At 40.9% G+C, this 27,761-nt stretch overlaps 1 protein-coding gene across 3 annotated transcripts in view; it reads right to left on the bottom strand.

Moving 5' to 3' along the window:
- Mtm1 (myotubularin 1) overlaps positions 1 to 27,761 on the bottom strand; it is a 104,172-nt gene that overhangs the window by 47,083 nt on the left and 29,328 nt on the right. For 2 of the 3 annotated variants that reach the window (XM_040744710.1, XM_040744711.1), the window contains exons 5-6: positions 19,105 to 19,215; positions 11,681 to 11,782 (exon numbers count right to left, since the gene is read on the bottom strand). In XM_040744710.1, coding sequence (XP_040600644.1) covers positions 11,681 to 11,782; positions 19,105 to 19,215 — 213 coding nt within the window. The remainder of the gene's footprint in view (positions 1 to 11,680; positions 11,783 to 19,104; positions 19,216 to 27,761) is intronic. The other variant, XM_040744712.1, reaches the window with a different exon arrangement.

Genomic DNA, 27,761 nt, shown 5'->3' with positions numbered 1-27,761 from the left:
TCAGTCTGACTGCAGGCATGTAGGAGAGTAAACAAAAATACAGAGATGGGGCTACCCTTTGAAAGAGACAGAGGCTTACATTAAAATTGACAGAGAGTTAAGAAGTTTCCAGAGCAAGGATATGAGACAATCAGGGCTGCATCTAGACAGCACAGACTGGTGGAGAGGAGACCAAACACGGGTAGCCAAGCTCACTTCTGAACCAAGTCAGGCTGGGAACAAGAACCATTCAGATTTACTAATCACTAAGCAGCAAAGAACATGCTTACGATCTTGAAGTTTCAATTAGGAGGACATCAGTTATGACACACAGAGTATATTTTGAGGGAATATAAGAGAGTCATTTTAAATAAGCACTTCAAGCTGTGTAGCCACTATGGAGAAATATGACACTATATATTTGTAAATCTTGCTTAGAAACACAATCCTGGTGGACATTAGAGAAAGACTGCCCAGCAAATAGGAGAAGAAGACAGACTTTTCTAGAAAATCCCATTTAGAAAAAAAAGCAGCAAGAAGAAGAAAGAACAAGAGACTTATGTCTCACCAGGTACAGGGAAAGTTAAATTTCAAACCAAAAGGGAGGATTGTCTAGGAATGTGATACTCTGGCATGTCCAACCCTTTGACACTGAAAAACAATGTTGCCATTTACAAAGTTCACACTTGACAACTGTGTAACCAAGTGGCCACAAAATCACAAAATCTCAAAAGCAATTTCTCATAACATGTTTAAGTAAGCTTATGATTCTGTGTTAGGTGGCATTTGCAGCTATCCTTCCCCCGGTGCAGTGCATAGGCAATGGGTCAGAAGTGCTTAGACAATGGTATCATGAGACTCTGATGAACACACTGATACTATACATAATAGAAGAGGGTTTTTTTCAATGTACCAATGAATCTGTGAGAGAAGAATAAATGTTTAGAAGTCCCAAACTAGCCACAAACAGGAACACAGAACCTAATGAATTAGTTTTAATGGCCTCTTGGGGTATGTAAGATGGGAAATGAAGTTGTGGGCTCACCCAAGATGGGACTCATACTGAAAACCTCCTTCAAAGAAAACTGGCCTTCAAAATGTTACCACATAAGCAGGAGATAAATGGGAAATAACCTCTTTGGGATTCCAAGAGAACCTGAGTCTAAATTACTGGTGCTGAACAAAGAGAAAACATACCTGCAACCGCTGTCTACCTAGAGACTCTCCAGCCATAGGTCAGCCTAGCATGTACCCCAAATTAAAAACTGAATGATCCCCAACTGCTTGAGGGGCTTGGCAGAAGAAATTCAGAACCCTTTCAATCCCAGGCTCAGAGTATTCCACAGATAATATTCCAAAGAACAGGAGGTTCCAGGTAGTAATCAGAAAATATAGCATTAAACATATTACAAGATTCCCCTTTTATAGCAAAGCCACAAAGACTTTGAATTATAATAACTGGACACTACTATAAATTATAATGTGCTGAAATAAATAAAAATGGTATGTAAATGTGAATGAAGACTGTCAACACTAGTTGAACAAGTCTGAAACAGAATGAAAAACAACTTTCATAATAACAATCCCTCCACACTCACACACAGTGGAAAGAAAACTGCAGCAAATAAAACTTAGAGGTGAGCCGGGCGGTGGTGGCGCACGCCTTTAATCCCAGCACTCGGGAGGCAGAGGCAGGCGGATCTCTGTGAGTTCGAGGCCAGGCTGGACCGACAGCCTCCAAAACAGAGAAACCCTGTCTTGTAAAAAAAAAAAAACTTAGAGGTGGCTAAAGTAGAAGATAAAATGGAAGAAATTACCCAGCCTCAATCCTGGTAGTCAAAGGATGTACCTCTGCCTGAAATGGTTTATATTTTATAGGTAATCTTTGAAAGGAAGGGGTGGTGTGTGTGTGTGTGTGTGTGTGTGTGTGTGTGTGTGTGTGTGTGTGTGTGTGTTGGGGCGGGTGTAAATATGAGCACAGTGCTCACAGAAGCCAGAAGAGGGCATCAGATTTCCTGGTGTGAGTATTGCAGGCAATCGTGAGCCATCAGATATGGAATTAACTCAGGTCTTCTATAAGAGCACTTGCTCTTAACAGTTGAACTATCCCTTAAATCCCATTCTCCCTTTTTTGAGACAGTCACTCACTGACCTGGAATTCACCAATTAGGCCAGGCTCCAGGGATCTTCCTATCTCCCTTGACCTCCTCATCAATGATATTATAAGCACACACCACCATGCTCAGTTTTCTAAATGTCGGTTCTGGGGCTTGAACTCAGATTAGCATGCTTTACTGACTAGGCCATAAGCTCTTTTATGTGTAAGATCTAGTGCCAGTTTTGGAATAGTTTGGACTGAATGGTGGTCATGAGTTCTGGAGTGGATTTGATGAGGCATAGGCAAGCAGGTAATTCAGTTCTTTGAAGCAGACAGCAATTATGAAGGGTATTTAGATGAAACCCTGAGTACAGGAGCTAGGCAGTGCTGAGAAGAACCAAGCACAGTTAAAGGCTTTGAGGGAGACACCAGTGGAAGGGAGAGATTAGAAAGAAAAAGACTACATTTCTGAGAAGGCAAGACAGGAGACTGAGAAATAAGGTTCTTAAAATTAGCTAATTTTACTGCTTATTCAAGGGAAAATGTCTTGACCAAAAAGAAACAGAAAATTTTATAGGACTTAAGCCATATGTAGGCTCAAAGTAGGAAAATGTATACAGGGACTTCTCATTTAAATTCCCATCTCAAAACACTATTTTCTTTTATCTGCTGATTGTGTAATCAACCTAAAAACGAGGAGTCCACTAAATCTTTGTCTCATTTAAAATTTTAACACAATCTAGAAATGTTTCTCCATTTCTCAGCTGAACAGCAAAGGCAGAGAATAAAACTCCCCCTGGATTCTCTATTCATTTGTACATCTCAAATGATCAAAAGAGTGTGTATGTGCATAACTCACTCCAATAATTTTTATGTAATTATTATTATAAGCCAGCACATCTGGAGTTGAGTAGGAGAGGTAAAACGGTCCAGGGCTTAAGTCACATGACAGGTTTTGCCAGACTCCCCTCCCCAAAAGACCCAAATCTCATCATTGCCCACTGTATATATGAAGTGAAATGTCACATTGATGCCTACAGGAATATACATTACTATGTGTTAGTCAAAAGTAGAAACACATATGTAGAAAAATCTAGGCAAGAAGAAATAGCAGATAGTATGAAAATCAAAGGTAGTGACCAAGGAGACTAATGCCTGCCAATGTTGAAGAGGTATGGTTAAGGACACTGCTCCCATCTTTGCATGCAACATGCCACCACCCACAGCTAAGGCTAGGCAAACCAGTCAGTTGCTTTGCTCCTGAAATTTGAAACAGCCAGTCCCCTTACCCTTGCCTGCTTCAACATACACAACATGCTCCCAAGACAAAAAAAGCTGCACCTTCATGACTGCTCATTAGCTCACAGAGGAATGAGGGGGAAATATTGTGGTTCTTAACCTTAATCCAGAATGTCATCAAGAAATGGGAAGTGCAAACGCAAATCTGAACGAGCCATGTTTCCCTAAAAGCAGTCAAGTTTGTGTGGGCTAAAGAAATGGAAAAAGAAGGATGCAAAGCACTCTCTGAAGGATTCTTTCATTCCATAGCATCACTTCTCTTATTCAGCACTGCTGGTTGGGATGCTTTCTGGATTTAATACTCTGAAGACTTCCAGTGAGTCCTTTATCAAAGTACAACCCATGGTTTGCTAATAATACCACTAATCTTTATACAGCATCTTTTAAAGGGCTTAAAGTTTCCCACACACTATCACAATTCCTTTATATTAACATCCCATGGGGAGTTGTAGTAGTCATCCTTATTTCTTACACCTGCTGGGAAAATGGTGGGCTAATAACAGAACAGCTGGCATTTATTGGGCACTTACTGAGTGTCAGGCAGTATTATAAGTACAATGAATCCTCACAAAAACTCTATGGGGTAGGAGCTGTTATTATCCCTGTTGCAGATGAGAACACTGAAGCACATAAATATGTGACTTCCAAAGTCTCTATGCAGGAAATTCACTGAGCCTCACTCTGACAGAGGTCACTGAACCCATGGCCTATGCTAGCAGTAGCACACTGGAAGGGCTCTACAGTCAAGTCCCCTCATTGATCTCTGCATCAGTGACTGCTGTGAGCCTGGCACCTGAACCTTCTGCTTTATATCAAAATGGTGCCTTTCAAACTTTCTGGACCATGATTATAAGTAAGGAACTAACTGTGACACACAACCCAGCACACTGCCCACCACATGCACACACCTTCAGAAGAAACATCTCAGCAAACTACACACCCCTATTCTGTTATGCTCTTCATGCTTTCTACTCTATTCCATTTAAAGAGACACACTGATTCATGATTCACTAATAGGTTGGGAATGATAGTTTAAGAAACTCTGATGCGGCTGAGCATGGTGGTGCACACCTTTAATCCCAGCACCTGGGAGTCAGAGGCAGGCATATCTCTGTGAGTTCAAGGCCAGCCGGGACTACTGTGTGAGTTTCAGGACAGCCAAGGCTACACAGGAAAAAAAACCTGTCTAAAACAAACATAAAAAGAAATCAAACAAAAAAACAGGAAAAAAACAAAGGAACTCTAATCTAAAACTATATTATTTCGGATTGCTCAATTTGGGTACAAAACGACCAAACCATCAAGGAAATCAACGACTGAACTTTGTCATTTGCCATATTTTGTAGTCTAGATAAACTCTGCTTTCTGTAGTCTTGCCATGCTTTGCACACAGACACACAACTCTGGATTCTCCCTTCAGATTACTGCAGTTCTCACAAAGCCATATCACTTACCCCAAACTTATGCTGAGCTACATGCAATTTGTAAGAATTTCGGGGGTTTGAAAAGTAATGATCAAATAAGGAGTAGTCCGGCTGAAACAGAAAACGAGACCTAAAAGCCATGCACACTGTACCGGGCTGAGACAATCAAATTAATGGTTTGGGGTGGACTCTGTGCGGGTTATAAAAGCTCCAGTTCAATTTAAAGTTTATGTCCTGACTTGAACACATTGAGTGGCGAAGACGGTAATGACTCAGAAGGCAAGAGAGGGCCAAAGGGGCGGTCTGAATACAACACCCATTCACAGTCCATTGAACCCATGGCTGGCCTTGCAGCCCAGCTGTCTTGGCCTTCAGACACCATTTCTTGCATTCAATAGCAAGTTTATTTCAGACTTCAAATAGTGAAAACAATCATTGAGATAATCCCCACTACTTTAACAGTTTCACAAATATTCACAAAGCGGTGCTGGTCATGCAAGAGCCCTTTTATTGTTAAACACAATCCCATTCGTATTATGCTGCCAGGAAGTCTTCTGGGCACACTTTCGAATCCCCACTGTGGCAGTTTGGAAACTTTTGTTCACCTCCTGTCTCACAGGAATAATTGCCCCTTTTCCTTTCTAAACTCTGCCTCACATGTGGGGGCTTGAGCCCTTAACCCTCTGCCATCTCCAGGATCCAGTTCTAAAAAGAACCCCCTCTTTCTCTTGTATTAACAGGGAGAGAATTTTTACTTTCCTCTGTCCACAGATACATTCATTCTCCTTTCTTACATATTAAAGGGTAATTTTTCTTCCCTGGATATGGTTGCTACTCGTATTTTCCTTCTCCCTCCTTTCCTCTGGCCTCCCTTTTTCTTTCTTTACAAACTACTCTTCATTTAAACACCTGAAAATTGACCTATGTCTTTTCATAAATATTCAAGAAGTTAAATCAGGCACTGGAGTAGACACTGGGTATATGAAGATACGGAGAGGCTCTCCTCCCTGCCCTTCTCTTTTCACTCTCCCCAAAGGAAATCCTTTTCTGACTTCCCTACTCTCTCATTACTCAAACTTGAGAACCAAAGTGCACACATCCTTGTTACCACCCTTTCTGACCAACCTGCTGCCCAAGTCTATGGAGTCTCTTGTCCCACTCCTTCCCACCAGGTCCTTATCTAGGGCCTGTAGTTCTCTAGCCCAGGTCCTTGGTTGTCCTATTGTTTTTACCTGAAGGTAACTTCATTTTATCACCATTTCCTTCTGAACCTCAGCACATCTCTACTACTTCCTGGAGCACAAGCTCTCCATGTTAGCATTACCCTTCACCAGATGACCCCAGATCTCGTCCCTAGCTCCATCCATCTCAAACACCTTGAAATGCTGCAAGCTTTCCCTCTTCTGTATTTAGAGCCAGTTTTCTTCAGCAGCCTGAAATTCCACTTTCTCCACTTTTGGGGCCCATTAGAAATTAAATTCATCTTTTAATATCCAATGCCTAGTAGCTATCAAATCCACAGACTTTTCCAACCTCTTCCCTGAGAGACACCCCACCCCTGTGAATTTCCTCTGTATTCCTCTTGAACAACTGAATATAAGCTGCCCTATATTGAAGCTACACATATTTGCAATGTCATTTTCACTAAACTACTAGTATCATTCATTTGCACTATTGCTCAACTTCCTTGGTCTGATGCAACCCTACACAGAACTCTGAAAGGAACTCAATTTAGGAAAGCAGTAACAATTGTGGATCTGTTTATTGCATTGCTTTAGTGACTGATTTACACATTTTAAAGAATTAATTTTAGTAGTTAAAAGTTGTAAATGAGAATGAAATTTTCCAAAACCTTTGTATGAGCAATTCAGTTTAGGTTTTCCCCTAGTATATAACATTAACAACATCCTAAGGAAGGAAACAAGAATTTTCCAGCATAGACATGAAAAACAATTAATGTACCACAACCTTTAGTATCAAATTCTCTGTAGATGCCTCCCTCCAATGGCAGACATAGGATTCTAGGTTCTGACAGAAAGATCTATTCCCCTCATTTTCATAGACTCATTTCCCCGTTACTTCTAATGAAGCAGTCTAATTAAAATCCTGTCATTACAAGAGCCCCATGTGTGGGCTGGAGATGTAGCTCAGTGGTAGACTGCCTGCTTAGCAGTGTTCCATCATCAGCCAGCACCTCCCCAAACAAAACAAAAACCTTCCTGTACAGAAGCCACTAAACTGAGGCTAGACAGATAAAGGGTGATGCCTGCCCTGATAAGCTCACAGAATAATGGTCAGGAAGGGCTGGTAAAGAAAATTGCAACATAATTATCACATAAGGAAGCTATGGTATGTACTCCAAGAGAGGAACCTAACAATGAAACAGAAAATGATTTCTTGAGGGGACTACACATGGCATGGAACAGCAACTCAGACTGAAGAAGACACTAAAGGATCACTGGAGAAGAGGCGTTAGAGAGACAAGTGGATTGTAAGTTAAGGTGACAAAAAATTCAATCTAAGAAACAGCCGTGTAGACCAGAGGGCTACAGGCATGGTTAGAGTATGGGGTATGAATCATGAAGAGTCCTTGATGTTTTTGTGCGGGCAGCAGCATGATTGTACCTTTTTTTGAGATAGGGTCTCACTATGAAGCCCTGGTTGATCTGGAACTTGCTATGCAGACAAGGCTAACATTGAACTCACAGAAATACCTTGCTTCTGTCTCCTAAGTGCTAGGCTAAAGGCATGCAGCACCGTGTACAGAGGCACAATTGTATCTAAATTCAAAAAAGCACAAGTGACAGCAGCACTATACAGGAAAAAACGGAAGGGGAGGGCAATGAAAGAGGGGTAACCAATTTGGAAGTATGGTTTAAGTAAGGAAGCACAAATAGAAATGGGAAAAAAGGGTTAAGTAACAGCAGGACCCACAAGAGCTGCAACTGAGGTATTTATGACAGGAAAGTCAGGAGCAAAAATTTTAAAGGTGACTTCAGATTACTTAACATGCACAACTGAGGATCCTCAAGCTTAGGGAACATAGAAGACAAAAAAATCCAAAACCCCAGAAACAGGTTTTATGAAGTGTAGAGAGAAGACAGATTAGGGTACCAATGAGCTTATAAAGCAATAGACTTCTATAAGGGAGTTCTCCAGGATTAGAGAGGCTAGATTCACTCCAGGGAAGTGTCAGGGCTAGACTTAGAAGCCATGTCCACAGTAGTGATAATTCCATTCATGGGAATAAACGAAATCAACATGGAAAAGCTGGGAACATAATGGGAACTGAAAGCTGAGGGTGGAAAACAGATAAGACATTTACATTGAAGGAAAAGGCAAGGGCAGTAAAGAGCGAGGAAGAAACACCAAAACGGTGAAGGAACACAATAACCAAGATACAAGAAGCAGTTCATTTTGTTGAATGCATGAAGAGATGAAACCAAATGCAGATGAAAATTAGATGATACATTTTGCCAGTAAGAGGTCAAGAGTTCTATATTATTTAGTTTTCTGTAACTATGATAAAAACATCCTGATAAAAGCAACTCAAGGGATAAAGGGTTTATTTTGGCTCACAGTTCAAAGGTACAGTCCATTATTGCCCGGAAGCCACAGCAACAGGAGCTAGAAATTGTTGATCACATCACATTCATAGTCAAAAAGCAGAGAACAATGAATGCTGAAGCTCAACTAGCTTTCTCCCTTTTGTACTCTCTAGGACCCAAGCAAAGGGAAGGGTGCCGCCCACTTTTAGAATGTACCTTCCCACAATTAATCTGATGAAATTAATCCTCCACACATGCAAACTGCCAAGAGAGGAAAGCAAACAATAAGTAGTCTTACCAAGCTATGACACCTATGTACCAAAAAAGCAACCAGCATAGCACTAACTTTAAGGGTGCAACAGTGGCACACGTATCTTGGTGATAACCAAAAACACTCTAGTTGGACATAAGGTCTGCTCAACAAGAGAGAAATCATATCCAGTACTGGAAACCTAACCTACAACGCAGGGCCAGAGAAGTCATGATCTTCAAGGAGAACCTCCAACTTCCACTTTCTAAATCAACATAGTTCATAACTACATTTTAAATATTTATCTTTATACCCACAGATAAGTATAGTTTTCACCCCTTATCTTTGCAACAGATGGGGATCATTACAGAAAACTACAACTTATCAAAATGCAGAGAAGAAGATATTATGTGATGCCCAGTTCCAATTTATACATCTACAACACAATTCCTGCACCTAAAGCTCAGGGCTCATTTGGGAAGAAGGAGCAGAAAGATTATAAGAGCTAGAGGAACAGAAAGCTTGCTGTGAAATTGTGTTCCCAACAAATCTTGGAGAATCTATACCTATAGAGTTTCGTCAATATGGCTGACCAAACAAGATAGCTAACATGAAACCGGAAAGCTCACGGAGCCTCAATGCTAAACAAAGATCTACGGGAAAATAGGAAATACTGAGAGTGGAAGAAATGGTCTTTGCAGGGAAAAGCTTCCTAATTTTATCAGGTGGTCAATCCTGAGATCATAGGAAAACATTATATGGGCTGAGCAGGTTGTATTTATATATTCAGAAATGTGTGTGTGTGTGTGTGTGTGTGTGTGTGTGTGCGTGTGTGGTATGAATGCATGTGTAATAAGAATTAAAGAAAAGGAGTGTATGAGCTTGAGGGGGAAGGGGATGCATAGGAGGGATTGGAGAGAGGAAAAGGTAAAGGGGAAAATTTATAATTAAATTGTAATTTCAAAGTTATTATTAAAAATATCCCACAGAAGCACTAATCTATAGTCCCTCATAGGTGCTCCCAGAGGTTTGTTTCCCAGATAATCATAAATTCCATCAAGTTGGCAATTAACACTAACCATTGCCAGTTCCTTGAAGGAACTGCCAGTAAAGCTTGATTTTGGCATAAGCTAGATGAATGAATGAGTGAGCGAGCAAATGAGTGAATTAGTGAAATTAGTGAAGGCAGGCTAAAATATTCTTTCCAGAAGTTTGGTATTCAAGTGAGAGATGAGTAGTTTAAGGGCAAAGCTGGTTTGCCACTTGACTATTTGAAGGTTACCCTTTTTCCCCCCACAGAAATAAGCTTTAAAAAGACACAAAGGATGCAGAGAAAAGAGAAAGCTGATGCCTCATGATTTTGAAGGAAGATTGAATAGCACCTCAGCTTTCTCAAACCTACTTGTAAGCCATTCCTTAAATTTCTAATAATACAGAAATAGATACGCAATATATAACATGTTCCTTGGCTAAAAAAAAAATAAATAAATAAAAACTGATTTCAGTCTCATATTCATGATAGTTTATAAGTACTTAGGCCTATAAAATATTTATCCTAATAAAGTTAAAATATTTATATAAAAATATTTTCAAATTTTTATTTGGTCAGAAATATAGAAAACTTTGGTAGAATTATTCTCAAAGCAAATTATAGTTTCATCTGCCATTAACATGAGAACACTCATTAGATCCTCCTGATGGCTTCTCCCTTCTACCAGGTGGGTATTTCCTATGACTCAAAAAAAAAAAAACTACTGGTAATGAGATCCAGGGAGAAAAGTCTTATCTCAGTAGGAGAAAAAAACTCATGTCTTTGTTGTAAAATAACAAAAACCAAAACCCCAAAACAATGCAAACTACCATGACAACAAATGAAATACCACAAAAAAGAAATAGAGGAAAACAACATAAGACAGTTTTGTGGTATGATTCCTCTCCCTCACACTGTTCAGTCTGATTTATAGTTATTTTCTACATACAACAAAACTGTTTTGGACTGGGGATGTAGCTCAATTTGGAGAGTGATACCATAGCTCAATTCTGCATAAACCAGACAAGGTAACACCAAAACTGGGGAGGTAGAGGCAAGAGGATTAGAAATTCAAAGTTATTCTCAGATATATAGTAAGTTTTAGGCCAGCATGAGCTACATAAGACCTCATTTTAAAACAATGGCTAATTAATAGAACTATTTATACATTTTAAAAATATTATCTACCTTCAACGAGTGTTCACGTCTAGGTTTGTTGAGATTGAAGCAGAGGAGGAAGATAGGGATAAGAGGCTGCCAGCTAAGGTATGACAGTAAGAAAAAGAAGTAGGGCCTGGTGGCAGACACTTGTCATTCAAGCCCTCAGGAGGTCCAGGTAATATGATCATGAGTTTTAGGCAGGTAATATGACAAATGCAGGTCATGCCAGTAGAGCACACTTAGCATGCATAAGGTCCTGGGTTCCATTCAAACATCATATGGTGGTACATACTAGTAATCCCAGTTGAGGTGGAGGCAGGAATATCAGAGGTTCAAGGTAATTCTTGGCTGCATAGAGAGTTTGTGGACAGCCTGAGATACATAATACCCTGTCTCATGGGAGGGAGGGAGAAAGGGATGGGTGGGTGGAGTGAGGAACAGGGACAGAGACAGAGACAGAGAGAGGAGGAAGGAGTGAGAGGGAAAAAGAGAGGGAAGAAGAGAGAGGTGAGGAGACAGAAGTATGTATTTGTTTAAATGATCTTAAGATCAGTAGATCTGTTCCCATTTTGAAATGGTGTCAGAAAAGTCTGGCTCACACTGCTTATAAGTACCAAAGTGAAGAGTGATGAATTCTGAGAAGAGACTTAACAGTATTTTTTTAACAAATTTTATCTTCTTACAAACTAGGTTTTAAAGGGCACACCCATGGCTGGAAAGCACAAGAAGATCCCAGTCTCATGCATATTAGTAGGGAGAAGAACCTTCCAGAACTGAGTAAATCACTAGAAAATACAAAGCAGTGAATCCAAGAAAGAGAAGCCCAATTCCCAGGCAGTTTTTTTTTTACAGAGGAGATGCTTCAGATCACGCTGAAGGCCTGGACTTTACCAGACTGTGTGCCAGAGGAAAGGCATATCTTGTGAGGCTCTCAAACATATCTCTTCTGCTGTGGCCTTCCTGCTTCAACGCAAACCTCAGGTTTCTCATATCCTAGACGTAAAGAAGAAAGCAGAGTTGAGTCTTCAAGGAAAATCATAATTAGCAAAAAATCTCTCCAGTTGAGATAGAAGATTCACTTACACATAAGGGTGATTTAGCTAGACTACTACAATTACATTTTGCTATGATACCTTAACTTATGCAGCTTAAGAAGACCTGGAGGTAGTCCCACTGTAGCCAAGAAAGAAGAGACGAACCACTTCACTAGAAAAGAGACTGTTTCTAAACCAAAGTGCTGAAGACAAGACAGCAGAAACACATACCAGAAAAAACCCAACTATGCCTTCATCTGTTCACTTTCTACTCCAATGTCCACTGCTTTGCAAGGAATTTTAATTATTAAACAGTATTTAAGTCATATAAAGTTTCAAGAGTACCCCCTATGAAATATAATCTCAATATTGTTAAATGTGTCATTAAAATACAAATACCCTCTCCATAAATGATTGGCATTTTATGTTCTCATACAAGTAATATAAGTAATCAACTTTTACTATTCAATTCTACTTTCAGTGTTCTATATAAGCCACATTAATGTATTACACTTTGGTATCACTTTACTCTCAGGAACTATAAATTAATGATCAAAACCAAATTTTAATGGCAGCTCACACACATCTCTTTAATAGTCAAGAAGACTTATAAACTGAACCTAAATGATATAAGGTGTGGAGGCATGGATAATGATCCACGGGACTAGGCTCAAATACAGGTTAAATATAATTTATTTTGGGGAGAAGTCACTTACACAAGAAGCAGATGGTTGCAGCAGATTTCCACTCTAAGGATTTGCACAGGCTGATCCCTGTGACACGAGACTGCCATCTGCCCTGACCTCAGACCTAAAACTCACTCTCCAACACATCCACTCCTGTGACCACACCCAGTGCTACAGGTACGGGCAGGGTGGATATCTCACTACAATAAGGTCCTCTAATATCTGTTTGCATTAAACATAGTGTCCTATTTTTAAGAATGACTGATTTATAGGTTATCTTTCTTTAAAACAATCAGTCATGGACTGTGGGTCTATCTAAGGAGTGAGCTAGACACTGGCCCAGCCATCTTACATATTATAACATTCATATTTTGCAAAGGACATTTTTTTGTTTATCAGTAATACTTTGCAAAAAGACTCATTCTACTTTTACTTATGTACATGTGTATATATATGCAGGTATGTGCAAAGGCCAGAAGAGAGTATCAGAGCCCTGGGAGTTACAGGTGGTTGTAGGAAGCCCAATGTGTATGCTAAGAACTGAACTTATCCTCTACAAGAGCAGCAAGCACTGATGAGAGTTCAGCCATCTTTCAAGCCCAGGAATAAGTTTAAGTTTCTTTGTCTGAAGGGCCAGAGGCTTTGCTATATACATTCCAAAAAGCAAGTAGAGTATGAAGACTCCAAGCCCACCAATGAATGACCTGAAATCAATCATTCTGAATTCAGATAGCAGCCACTTAACCTTTCCATCTCCAGGATCTTATTCTCCCTTCTATGTTTCTGTTTATTTTTATAGCACTGAGGATGGAATCCAGGGTTTCATGCATGCCAGGCAAACACTCTATCACCCAGCTACATTTCAGGCCCATACTAAAAGTGTGTTACTGGAAAAAAAATTCAAAAACTAATTTACATCATATCTCCAGAAATCTTGGGGTATGGGATATTAGTTGTTAGTTCATGATAATCACATGAAAAGTCATTTCAATAGGACGAGATACACCCAACAGGTTTCCAAAGAGCCACGGGTATAACACTGGATAGCTGCCAACTGTCAGGCCACAAGGACCTCTAAGGAACTTTCCTTCTAACAGCCATAGAGCACTGGTAACACTACAACAACATTCTCTTAACCACTTCGCTCCAAATTAGACTGTTCCCAAATCAATATTTATTGTAGTCCATCAGTGACTCTGAGGAATACTTTTCACATGCCAAAGCACAAATGACTCAAGTCACTTTCTGTCATCTGATTCAGATGCAATTACAATAAAAAACTTTCTTGACAACAAGAAAATTAAAATGAACAAGGCATATGATTCACAAGCAGCAGATCACCTAGTCTGGAACATAAATAGGAGCGTACACTAACTGTAATTTGTACCTGGTCTCCTCCAGTTTGACTCATAAGGGTAACTAGGAAAAAGTCTAGTGGTGTAAGAGTCTCCCTGTTAGATTCAATGTGTTTACCAACTGGAGCTTATGGTGATGATCAATGACTTAATTATTATTAAAGAAAACATGCTCAGGGTGGATAGAGAAAATGTGGTACATTTACACAATGGAGTACTATTCAGTGGAAAAAAACAATGGAATCTTGAAATTTGCAGGCAAATGGATGGCACTAGAAGAAACCATCCTGAGTGAGGTAACCTAGTCACAAAAAGACAAACGTGGTAGGTACTCTCTCATATATGGATTTTAGACATGAATCAGGGGAGTGCTAGCCTACAATTCCACTGCCAGAGAGTCTGGGAAACAGGTAGGACCCTAAGAGAGAGATGCATGGTACCCCAGAGAAGGGGAATGAGGCAAGATCTCCTGAGCAGATTGGGAGCATGGGGGAGGGGAGAGGGAGCCAGGAGAAAGACAGGGAGAGAAAAGGAGAGGAGAGGAGAACATGGGGTAACAGGAAGATTGAGTCAGGGAAGAATAGAGGAGAGCAGGACGAGAGACATCATAATAGAGGGAATAGGTTTGAGGAGAGATCTGGCACTAGTGAGATTTCCAGAGATCTACAAGGATGACACCAACTGGCAAACTAAGCAATAGTGGAGAGACTACCTTAAATGCCCCTCCCTGATAATGAGTTCAACTACTTCCTTATATGCCATCCTAGAACCTTCAACCAATGACTGACGGGAGCAGATGCAGATACCCATAGCTAAACACTGAACTGAACTCATGGAACCCAGTGACAGAGAGGGAGGACAGATGAGTAAAGTGGTTAAGACTGGGCTTGTTTAACCCACAGAAACAGCTGACCTAAACAAGGGGGAGCTCTTGGATCCCAGACTGATGCCTGGGAATCCAGCATGGGGCGGATCCAGATCCCCTGAATATGAGTGTCAGTGAGGAGGGCCTAGACAATCTATCAGCATTTATCCCTGGCATACAAATGGACTTTGTATGCCACAATGAGGGATGCTCTCTCAGTGCGGACTCTTTGGGAAGGGCCTAGGGCCTGCCCTGAACAAAATGAAAGACTCTGGATATCCCCCATGGAGGGCCTCACCCTCTCTGGGGAACGGAGTGGGGATTGAGTGGGGGGCTGGGGGAGCTGGGGGAGCTGGTGGAGGGATGTGGGAGGAGGGGAAGGAGAGGGAGCTGGGATTGAAGCAACCTTGTTTCTAATTAAAACTAAAAAATCTAAAAAAAGAAAACATGTAACTGTCTACCTCAATATACTATACAGTCTTTTTTTGTTTTTTTTTTTCTGAGACAGGTTTGCTTTGGAGACTGTCCTGGAACTCATTCTGTAGACCAGGCTGGCCTCGAACTCACAGAGATCTGGCCTGTCTCTGCTGGGATTAAAGGCATGAGCCACCAACACCTGGCTACTATGGTATCTTTAAATCAAGTAAGAAGAAATGGGAGAAAAAGGCAAGAAGACTCTCTAGCAGTATTGTTTACCCTGCCTTGTTACAAAAAAGACTTCGAAAACAGCCAAATGTAGGGGTTGGTCCTTATTTGTGGAGAGAAACAGTACATCACGACTACTAACTACAGGTGCAAGATGAGCTATGAAACAGGATGGCAAGTGCTTATCCCACTGCTGCAGACTTCTCTTATATAAATGTCTGGTCTGGTACAAAGAAAATGGAGTGTACCTTTTGTAACACCAGTGTTTCTCAGGATGTAATTTTATTAAAAGGTTTGCTACAGCTGGGCTAAGTGGCATATGCCTATAATCTCAGTACCTTGAAAGAAGATCAAGAGTTCAAGGCTAGCTTTGGCTGCATAGGTGTTCACAACCAGCTTGAGTGACATAATGTTGTTTTATCACACTGCCCATCTATTTGTGTTATAATGTTGTTTTATAACACTGCTAATCTATTTGAGGTACAGGTCAATTAAAATTTTTTGTATGAAACACTTGAGAATTGTTTCCTGGCAAACTGTTCCTTGTGGTGATAATTTTGTTTATGATCTAACAAAGCTTACCTGAAGATCTGAGTGCAAAGCTACCCACACTAGTTAACCATAGAGTTCAGGCAGTGGGGGCACACTCCTTTAATCCCAGAACTTGGGAGACATAGGCAGAGTGATCTCTGTTAATTCAAGGCCACCCTGAGTTACACGAAATTGATCCAGTCTAAAAGAGAAACAGCTCACCCAAAGGTGATCTCAGCCCTTGGGATCCCACGCCTTTAGTCCCAGCACTAGAGAGGAATATAAGGCAGCGGGAGACAGAAGCAGTCTAGTCTGTGCTTTGATGGAGACAGATCTAGTCTGAGGGAGTCTGAGGAGTGGTGCAATATGAGGACAAGATCACCCCTTTGGTCTGAGCATTGGGAGAGTAGAGAACTCTCTAGTTTCTGACCACTTTGCTTTTCTGATCTTCAGCTTCAATCCCAATATCTGTCTCTGTTTTTATTATTAAGAACAATTACAATTTGTGTTCCAAAGTTGTTTAAGAATGTACTTTGTCTTATTCATTTGGTAGTATTAATATTTAGATATGAGTTTTCTTATTGAAACAAGTACCTTATTGGGATGACAGTCACTTCAATATCATCAAATTACCAACCACACTGCCTTGAGCCTGACCATGAATCCTTTAGACGCAAAATGCAAAGACCCTTCTTCAAAGTAAAACCTCTGTACTTCCAGGCCTCACACGACAGCCAGTAGCTGGGATGGCAAACAGAACATGAAAACAGCTCAGATTCCAACAGAAACAAAAAGCAGCCGAGGTGGGGCACAGGAAAGAATCTCAGGGCAATAGATTCTGGTTGCTAATAATGATATTGATCTTTTACAAACTGGAGAAGAAAATTGTGTATTGAATTCCCAATGCAAACTAAGTATAGGAGTTTGACTTTTAAAAATTATAGTACCAGAGACTAGAAAATGACTTAGGTTTTAAAACAGGTTCTTTCATTGATCCTCAGCAACACCAAGGCAAGTCATGTCACTTTGTGAAGGCTTTATTTCCCTATCATACAGACTAATTGGCTTGGGGTAGACAAGGCTCGGCACCTTCAGACAGGCCACTTATATAGTCCTTAAGACAAGAGCATTATTTTAAAAAACATACAGGAAAATATGCAACAGATATCTCATGTAAATTTCCATAGTCTAAAATATTTGCTATATGGTCATTTTTCTAGAAGAAGCGTGATGACCCCCTGAACTAGCAAGATGTCTGATAGCCAGCTGGGACACTTGCTTGGCCTTTAGAATCAGCTCTACATTTGTCAAAAACTTTCTGGATATCTTGATGCACACATTCAAGATCTACTGGGACAGATGGCCTCCAAATGCCTTCTGGCTCTTTCTAGAACTGAGCACAATGTTATAGATGGTGGTCTTCTGATATCCAGTACATGGACATCAGGTTTTCCTGCTAGAAAACTTAACTATTGTTCACAAAAAGGTTACCTCTGCCTATTTGATTCAGCTTTGGCACTCAATGGACCATAACAGCAAAGCTTCCTAATTCTTCTGAAATTCTCCATCTATACATCTGTCTGGGAGGGTTGTGCTGAGGAAAGAATGTCAAGTTCCTAGTATGAGCTTGGGTGAACACAGATGCTCAATACTTTTTTATGTAACAACTGGATAAACCTCATCACAAGTAATTTTCACATTTACCATCCCCAAATAAAATATTATCCACTACCACTGAAAATGGTTGTTATAGGTAAAGAGGCATCCTGCTCACAAGGGGCAAAATCTTTCCTATGCCTCCTTCCTTTCATAGCATGAAGGTGTCTAGATGGTGATACATAGTGCCATAAAGAGCTATAAAAACACTTAATCATCTTACTCCTGAGAAATTAAAACTATCAATTAAAAGGAAGAAAAAATGATACATATGAGGTTGGTCAATGGGGCCAGGAGTAGCTGGGAGGACAATATCAGTCAACTCCAACTCCATGGGACAGGCATATGATCATGAAAACTATAGCACCCTGACAACCTGAGAAGGAGTAGAGTGAAACTAAGGGTTAAAAAATGTTATCTAAGAACATGAGGGATCAGGAAGATTGAGTTGGAGAAGGAGATCAAGAAAAGAGATACCCTAATAGAGGGAGCCATTATACGTTTAAAGAGAAATTCGGCACTAGGGAAATGTCCAGGGATCCACAAGGATATCCCAAACTAAGAATCTATGCAATAATGGAAAGGCTACCTTAAATGCCCTTCCCCTATAATGAGATTGATGACTACCTTAAATGCCATCCTAGAGCCTTCACCCAGTAGGTGATGGAAGCACAATCAGAGACCCACAGCTAAACACTGGGCTGAACTCCTGGAATCCAGTTGCAGAGAAGGAGGAGTGATGAGCAAAGGGGTCAAGACCATGCTGGGGAAACCCACAGAAACAGCTGACCTGAGCAAGTGGGAGCTCACTGACCCCACAGTCTGACTGCTGGGGAACCAGCATAAGACCGAACCAGGCCCCCTGAATGTGGGTGTCACCTGGGAGGTCTGGGCAGTCTATGGGACCTCTAGCAGTGGAACCAGTATTTATCCCTAGTGCACGAATGGACTTTGGGTGCCCATTCCCTATGCAGAGATACTCTCTCAGCCTAGATACACGGAGAAGGGCCTAGGTCTTGCCCGAAATGATGTGACAGACTTTGATGATCCCCCATGGAAGGATTTACTCTCCCTGGGCAGTGGATGGGGGGTGGAATGGGGGATTGTTGGGGAGGATGGGAGGATGGGAGGGAGAGGGAACTGGGATTGGCATGCAAAATAAGAATGTTTTAAATTTAAAATAAACATTTATTTTTTAAAATGTTATCTATAAACTTTTCTTCTGCCCTATCAAGCTAAGAAGCTGACCACTTCTTTGATGAAGCCTTACTCTTGATTACAAAAGGCCTCTTGTGTGAGAACTCTTTCCCCAGGCACTTTTTGACCTCTCAAATCACAAGGGAAGGCCCATGCCTAGAACTTGAGATTAACAAGATATTTTGATAATTCTGAACTTAGAGATCCATCTGTGTCTGCCTCCCAATACTGGGATTAAAGGTGTGTACCATCTCTCCCAGAAATGATTTTTAAGATCACATTAATTTTCTACTATTCAATACTAATTTGTGTTTTTCACTGTATAATAAAGTACCAAATCTCTTACTTTACAAGTAATATCTAGACCATAGGAATTTTCTCCTCTACTTGTCGCGCCTCCCATTTTTTCAATTCTTGATATCACTCCCAGAGGAACATCAAGTATTAGAGCAGAATCCTGTAATGGAAAAAATTACAAAAGTCAGTATTTCTGTCAGTATAACAAAAACATCAGAAACATATAAAAATAATTACAAGCTTTCAATTTTTTGACCTTTGGTACATTAGTCACTTAAAAGTAAAAGTAGGAGATAGCACACACATGAAAGAGCAAGCATTAGAGTAAGCACATATGCCATCAAAATGCATCCTCAACCATTGGGCTTTGCCTATAATTTCAGAGGCCTGGGACATCACTCACAGTTGGTTTCTGTAGGCCCTCTCCTACATTGCCCTGGCCTCCAGCTAAGACAAATCCTTTCCTATTCTTCAGATACTTCCAGTAAGGACCAAGCACTTTGCTCAAAGTACCCCTGTGGCTTATAATGATCCATCTTTCCCAACTACTAAAATTCTTCTGATATCTGTAGTTCTGGCTCTACAACTCTTGTTTTTCCATTTGGATCAATCAGAACCAGCAACTTCCTCCTTTGAGAAAGCACCTAAGAGAGATTCCCATTGTATTACCTGCTTCTCTGTCTTCTCATCATGAATTTATTTCCTCACTACAACTCAACCACTTGTTTCATGGGTTGATGGTCAAGCCAAATACTGGAAATATACACCAAGAAGAGCCCTAAAAATATCCTGTCCTTTGACCCAATCATTGTACTCCTAAAGAATTTACAGCAATCATAAAACAAGAAAAAAAACTATACAGATGAAGATGCTTAATAGGGGAAGAGGTGGCTAGCAGAGAGGAGAGTATCAGTCAGTTTAGTGGGACTGCTATGCAGCTATTAAGATAATTATGGTATTTGGCCAAATAAGGTAAAGGGAATAAGCAACAATTAAAAATACACTTTGACTGAGGTAACAGAAAATATGTAGTTAAACGGATAAAGGTAAGAAGGGCCAAACCTTCTAATATTTATTAATTCACAGTTACACACACACACACACACACACACACACACACACTGATCATAGTCTCCTCTGCCCTTCTTCCCTCACACCAAAAAACCACTTCTTTTGAACAAATCCCTTTCCTACTTCCACGTCAGTTTTTGTGAGTTCTGAATTTAGTTATGGTTGATTTCATGAATATAAATGTGCAGTAATTTCTGGGACCATGGGTAACTTATCAGCGACTGTATCATTGAGAAATTTGAGTCTTCCTCTACTAGCAACCATTAACTGCCTATACTTCCTCTGGGAGGCGTAGGGCCATATGAATCCCTCCAACTTCCAATGGAATGTTGATGGGCTCAGTCTTGTGCAGGTAGCCATTGCTGTTTTAAATCCAAGGGCACCGCAGTCATGTTATACCCAGAAGACAGCATTTCATAGCATTCCTTCCCATCAACTGACTCACATTTTTATGACTCTCTTCTGTGATGCTTTCTAAGCCTTGGAGCAGGTAATATAAATGCCCCATTTGAGGGACAGAACATTCAACATAAAATTTGCTCATTCATTTTTAAATCCTCTCCTTAAAAAAAGAAAAGGAAAAAGAAAAATAAACTATTTCCTCATTATTACGTTTAGTTTTCTAGAAATTCAAGGTATAAGTCTGTGGTTACATCTATACCATAGAAACAATTATGTGTGTATCTGAAAAAATGTTAGGGATACCCTGCAGTATAAGTAAAGCCAATCTCAAGATACAATACTATGTGATTCTACTTATAAACCATTCTTTTTGTTTGAAGCTTATTTTTAATCCAGGCTAGCCTTGAACTTCTGATCCTTCTGCCCCATCCTCTTATTGCTGGGGCTACAGGCCTGTGCCACCATATCTGACTTGAAATGACAAGATAGGGATTGAGGACAGGGATGCAGTTGCCAGGAGATGAGAAGAGAGCATGAGTATGAAGGATTCTTTTGTGGTGCTCTTACAGTTTCATTATCTTCATTATTGATTGTGGTTACTTGGTAGCACATGCCATAGAATGTATAAAAAGACGCTCACGAAGTTGTCAACATTCAAGTACTGGCTATCTGTATTGTGCTGAGGACCTCTTCCACTCCCACCCTCTTTCCCCTCTTTGCATGCATGTTTGTATGTGTGTGTGTGTGCAAGTGTGTATGCGTGTGTGTGTGTGTGTGTGTGTGTGTGTGTGTGTGTGTGTAGAGGCTACTTCATTACATCAGGTGTCCTGTTCTATCATCCGTCACCTTATCCCTATAAGACAGGTTCTCTTAACTGAACTGAGTCTCTTGCCATTGCAGCTCCGGGGTTATAGTTGTATTACAGACACACGTGGCTTTTTACATGGTACTGGGTGGGTGCTGGTATCCAAACTCAGGTCCTCAAGTTTGCACAGCGAGTCCTCTTAACCACTGAGTCATCTCTCTGGCATCCCAAGCTACCTTCTGGTTTATCAAACCATATAGTTGTTGGAGACAGTTGGGAGATTAGTGCATGAGACCTCTCTGTACTATTTGTACAAGATCATGTGTGTTTATGGTTAATTTGGAAATAAAAAGTAAAAAAGAAAAAAGATGATGAGATAAGAGGTTGGTGGGGGGTAAGGGAGGGAGAGCAAGCTGGGATTGACATGTAAAACAAGATTGTTTCTAATTTAAATTAAAAAAATCATAAAAAAGAAATAACTTTTGTTATCACGTAAATAGCACAAGCTCTTAACATGGTCAAAAGTAACTCAATCCAAGTTCTGACATTTATTAGCTGGAGGACTTAGACAAATCAGTGTTATCTCTAGGTCACACTATTCTGTACAGTGGTGATGATTTGACATAATGGATTTCAAGGACCTGGCACAGTGCCTACTGATGGTAGCCAGAATACAGCAGGAGTTGTTATTGTTATCAATATGATGATGTTAAAGTGCAGCTTAGCATTTGGAAGACATGACTGTGCTCTGCACACACAGCAGATGAGTATGATCTGGCAGAGCTTTGTCTGAGTACCTTTAAGGAGCCATGACTAGGTGTTGTATGCATTCCTATGAAATACTATGCATTCTACAGCATGACTGAAAACAAAACGCCCAAAGAGAAAACCCTGCCTTAGTAACATATAAATGCAGCTGTGCATTATAATGTATTTACTTCTTACTACAGTCTATCTTAGCATTACCATGCAGTGTGGTATATTCTTAGACTATGCCAAGATTTACGAGTGTCTGCAAACTACATTCTTAAGTGTAAAACTGACTCCTAAGTATATGCACTACATGCTACATAAAAGCCTGATATTCTAATATGAACACAGAAGCAAGAAGTTTATTTGTTTTTAATGCAGGAAGATTAAAAATGAGAACGAAAAAACCCAGCATGATAGCTCAGTGATTAAAGGGGCTTACTAATAAGTCTTAAGACCACAGTTTCATTTCCGGAATCCACATGGTGGAAAGAGAGAACCTGACCCCTGTAAGTGGTCCACAGGTGCTCCCCAGACCCCGGAAATAAAGACTTAAGTTTTAAAAGTGACATGAGATATTTGTTTGCATATTTAAAATAGGGTCTCACTGTAAAGCCCAGGCTGGCCTTGAACCCACTATGTAGACCACAGACTGCCATCAAACTCTTGTGATTCCCTTGCCTCTACCACTAAAGTGTTGGGAGTATAGGTGTGACTCATCATGCCCAGCTATGAGAGAGAACACTGCTCTTCTCTAATTGTTACACGGAGGAAATTCTAGATCTCAAACTGCCCTGGTCCAACAGAAAGCAGAAAATTAAGCAATGAAGAGAACCAGCCAGCTCCTCACCCAAAGCACCCACAGTCTAATGAAGCTATTTGCCATGTTCTTCATGAATGACATGGTCTGATTACTCAGCAGGCTAAACAGGAAGATCCAGGAATAGGGAAATTAGCCCAAGTCCCAGGAAACCTGAGTCATCACTATCTAAATATCATTAAATATTGAATTTCAAAGGTCCATTGTAACTAAAAGAACATGTGCTTCTGTTCCTTGAAATTTCTAAAATAGTTGAGAAGAAATATGCTATACCATACTGTGAGGTAGAGCAGAAACCTGTGCTGGGCACTAGGGTCTGCGAAGATAAGTTGCAGCGTTGCCCTTCTGGATCTTAGGGCTCAGCTCTATCTGGGAGATAAGACACAGGCACCCAAATAGCAAGATACCAGGTTGCCAGCGCCAATATCCATCAGAAGAGTCCACACAAAATGAAATGGAACGTCAGAGAAGGGCAAGCTGGTGCCTTACTGTTTAGATTCTGTCAAAGTTCTGTGGTGATGACTTCATTGAAATGAAATAACTAAGATTGGAGACTGGCTGTCCAGAAATATCTCAACTTGCATCAGGTGCACAGGCCAGACATTTTATAAACACACACATAGCCCGGATTTAAGAGCCAGCACCAGAATTCTCTGAGGAGTATTGGCAGAACTGGTTCCCCTGGGAGATAACCAAAGAATGCTTTCTGGGAAGAGAACATGATTTACTGGTGCTTCACAAAGATTCAGGTGGCAGCACTGCACACACGGACAAGCAAGGAGAGGGCCATTCTTATCTCTCAGCATCATGGAAGCTAGTTCTTGAGAGCAAGTGGAGGGCCAGGGAGACCTGATAGTGGATGGAGACAGGGGAAAAACCATCCTGAGGAGGGATCCAAGATGATTGAGTTAGGCACAGATCTCAGATGGACAACAGTGTCCCTGTCAAAAGACGTGAAGAACACAGAGGAGGGGGCAGAAAGTAGACTTTTAGTATAAAACAGAACTTGACAATACAATAAATATTAACCAATATTCACATTCAGAGCATCCAGAATGAAATAACCTGAAAAACCAAAATGTCCTCTTCCAAAGCTTCCTATCTTGGTGGCCCAGTATTGTCCAGTTAAAGGCCTGCCAATCTTTGACATTTCTTTTTTTAACTATGCTTAAATCACTCTTCTACATCTATCTCCTAAACCAATTTCAATTTGTCAACATCTTTCCAACTCTGCAAAAAAAAAAAAAACTCCTCTAGGCCACTCTAATGACCACTGTTCTAGTCCCTTTCCATCCAATATTGTTCCCTTCATGAGCTACAGTGACACAGCAGCCAGGGCCAACTTCTAGAGAAACACAGAGAAAGCTGTCACCCTTCTTCTTACATTTCAGAAGCGTTTCAGCACTGAATGCTAAAAACCCAAACCCCTAGAGGTAATGCATAAGAAGCTATTGATCAAAGCAGGCAGAATTCCAGTCAGATACAAAGAAAACATTCAAGATCCACATCCACATCACTTGCATATAGACTGTACATAGAAGGAATATATTATACTCTGGAAAGTTACTTAGAGAATAGGCTAAGTGATCTCACTCAGTAAAACATAAAAGATTATAAGTGTGTGAGGCGATGCCTATATTCCACGGTATGATGAGGCCATTCTACAAGCAAACATGTTTCAAAACATGATGCAGTAATTTAAAAAGTTAATTAAAAACAATTAAAAGCAAAAAGTCAGGCATGATGCATGCCTATAATTCTAGCAAGTGGGAGGCTGAAGCACAAGGACTATACCAAGTTCAGGTCAAAACAAACAGCCAAATCTTTAAGGAAGTTGGTGAGGTCTAGGTTACTCAGCTGTCTCATCTTCTGATATACTCACTCCCCTCACCTAACCACATTATTAGCTATATGTATTCCTTTTGGCTTAGCATTTTCCCACACATAGCTCCTTCTGGCCTCCCTGGCCCTGCCTCTCTTCCATATAACTCGAAATAAGTCTTCAGACCACAAGTCAAACATCCTTTTCTATAGACAACTTCCCAGGGTCCTCATACTCTTGCGCTTCCATGAAGTAGTTTTCACGGCTTGTGACCAGGTACTGTTACGCTTCTGAGTGGAATGTCTATCTATCCTGTTGTAACTACAAGTTCTACAAGGGAGGCACTGTGTCTTCTGTGCCCCCACTATACCTAGGAATGCGGCATCATGGTCAGCACACTACAGGCTTTCAAATCTTCTGAGTTAAAGGCAGACTGGGCCTGAACCCATAGGTTTGGAAAGCAATTGCCAGTCGAGAAAGAAGTGAAGACTGAACTCCAAGGAAAATACAGACTGAGGCTGTGGGAACACCAGACCTTGAGCAGAGACCCACTACCCCTTCTGCCTGGGAGTAGGCAGCTGTAAGACAATGTTTACTAAAAACAATACAATGCCTGGGGGCATTAAGTTCCTGGAAAAGGCCTGCCCGCAGAAACCACCCTGACCTCGACCTTGTCCAAAGACTAACCACCTCTTCTGCCACGCCCAGATCAGTTTCTGGGGTCAGAGCAGAACCAGCCAGGGCAGAGGAGAGAGCAGAAGCTTCTCTGGTGGGAGCCTTTCTTGGGAAGTTTTCTTGAACCTTTTTGGAGCCTGTTTAAAGTTTTCTTTACATCGTTGAACAAGTCTCTGTGTTGTCAATCCCCGACACCCTCCGCACGTTCTCGGACACAGGCCGCACAGCAGACGCAACATGAGGCAGCAGGAAGGAAACAGTGAACTGCACAGAAGGCAAAAGGGTGGAGAGCCACAAGTGGGTGGAGGGCCACAACGGCATGAAGAAGAGGAACGGAGTGAAAAGTATTAACCACTTTAGAGAAGGTAGAAAGTTGAGCCCTCAGCCAAAGGCGTTGCGGTTAAGCAGTGAATGCGTACTTTAAGTAGTAAGCAGAAGCTAGACCTTGAGAGGCTAAGGAGTGAACTATCACTAAGTGGGAGTGGTGCTCCAAGAAGAGAAGGAAGAAAACAGGAGAAGATGGTACTTCAAGATGGGGAGTTCTGGGAGCCAGAGAGACAGCGCAGTGGTTAAGAGCACTAGTTGCCCTTCCACAAGACCAGGGTTTGATTCCCAGCACTCACATGGCACTTCATAACCATCTGTAACTCCAGTTCCAGGGGATCTGACGCCCTCTTCTCATCTCCATGGGTACTAGGCACACATATGGTAGATATATCTACATGCAGGCAAAGTGCTCTTAAACACACATACAAGCAAATAAGTGAAACTTTTTAAAGATTTTTAAATGAAGAGTAGAGAGGGTACAAAATGGATGAAAACAAAACCTGTAACATTCAAAATGATTGGTGGCTAAGACTCCAAAGGATGTATAAGTCACAAGTACGGAAATGTTCCAGAAGAGTTATATACTTTGGCAAAGTGGACATCTAGTTGCTTCTTCTCCCATGTGAAAGAAGGAAGGAAAGGCTGGCAATATTGGGTATCATCAGGTTGGAAGAAGGGGAATATATGGAAGCTCAGAGATGCTGACATTTTTCAACACAACAAGAGACCAAATCAGTGACAGGTATGATGGCACACGTATGTAACCCTAGGACATGGGAGATTAGAGACAGAAGGATCATAAGTTCAAGGTTGGGTCAGATGCAGTGGCCCATGCCTTTAATTCCAGTACTAATTTGGAATATGAAATTTATTGGTTCAATATCTATAAGCTGAAAAGCTCCAAGATCAAAAGATACTGGAGCATCGTGTTGAATCTCAGGACATTTCACATCTTTGCATTTTATGCTCAGGGCATAGCTAGCCTTCTACATTATTAGAATCATACACAGCATTATATAATTATCCTGGAAATGAAAAGACATAGGAAGGCATGGTGGCTTACATGTATAATCTCAGTATTTGGAAGGCTGAGGCTGGAGAGTTGCTACAAGTTTGAGGTCAGTCTGGGCTACACAGTGAGTTTCAAAGCAAACTGGGCTAGAGTGTGAGGTACTAGTTTTTAAAAAATATAACTAAAAATGAAATGTACAGACAAGTGAGTACCATTTCAATGAATGAAAGCAGCTCTGATCACTCAAGCAAAAAAATCATGGCAGTCACTCTTGACTGAATGCTCCTTTAACTCCCTTCTCATAATGGCCCACACAAATTCTCTTAAGTTTGCCCACAGCCTGTTTCCTCCATCCTATGTCCACTATGATTGCAATTAGACTTGTCTTGCTTACCCAAAGAATAAAAGTAACCTTCCAGTGGGTCTTTCTACTTCCAGTCTGCCTCTGCCTTACCTACTGTCCATGCTGCAGCTGGTACTCTCTTTCATAAACATGCGTGTGGAGTATGGTCTTCCTTTGTAACACATATTCTGTTAAACTGTGACTTTTCCAATCTCATCTCCTAGCCCCTCTACTCCCTCTGTTGCTGATGGCTAAATTCCCACAGATCACTCAACTGTCTCCCCATCACAAATGTCTGTATAGTGCTATAGGAAAGTGTAATATGTGGGTTTGAAAACCCTCTGCAGACTAGGTCTCTCTCTGTCTCTCTCTCTGTCTCTCTGTCTCTGTCTCTCTCTCTCTGTCTCTCTCCTCTCTCTTGCTCCTCTTCAAGTTTATAAACAATCGTAACTCATCACCCTCTCCCTTGTAACTTCAACATTACAAGTGTTTCCATGGGCTGTGTCATATTTCTCCCAGTCACTCCTTTAGAATCCCATGAGGAATGTTGTACTATCATTCACCCCACATGGTGTGATTCACCATAGTGTACAGAGAATGGTTCTAGGTCAAAAACCTGAACAAAGAACATGTTAAGCTGCCCATCTCATTCAACAGTATCTGAATCCAGTGTGCTCCT

Source organism: Mesocricetus auratus, unplaced genomic scaffold, assembly GCF_017639785.1.
Source record: "Mesocricetus auratus isolate SY011 unplaced genomic scaffold, BCM_Maur_2.0 Super-Scaffold_100003, whole genome shotgun sequence".
Taxonomy (NCBI): domain Eukaryota; kingdom Metazoa; phylum Chordata; class Mammalia; order Rodentia; family Cricetidae; genus Mesocricetus; species Mesocricetus auratus.
Note: the sequence above shows the minus strand (reverse complement) of the source record. Positions and strands in the feature narration are given on the sequence as shown.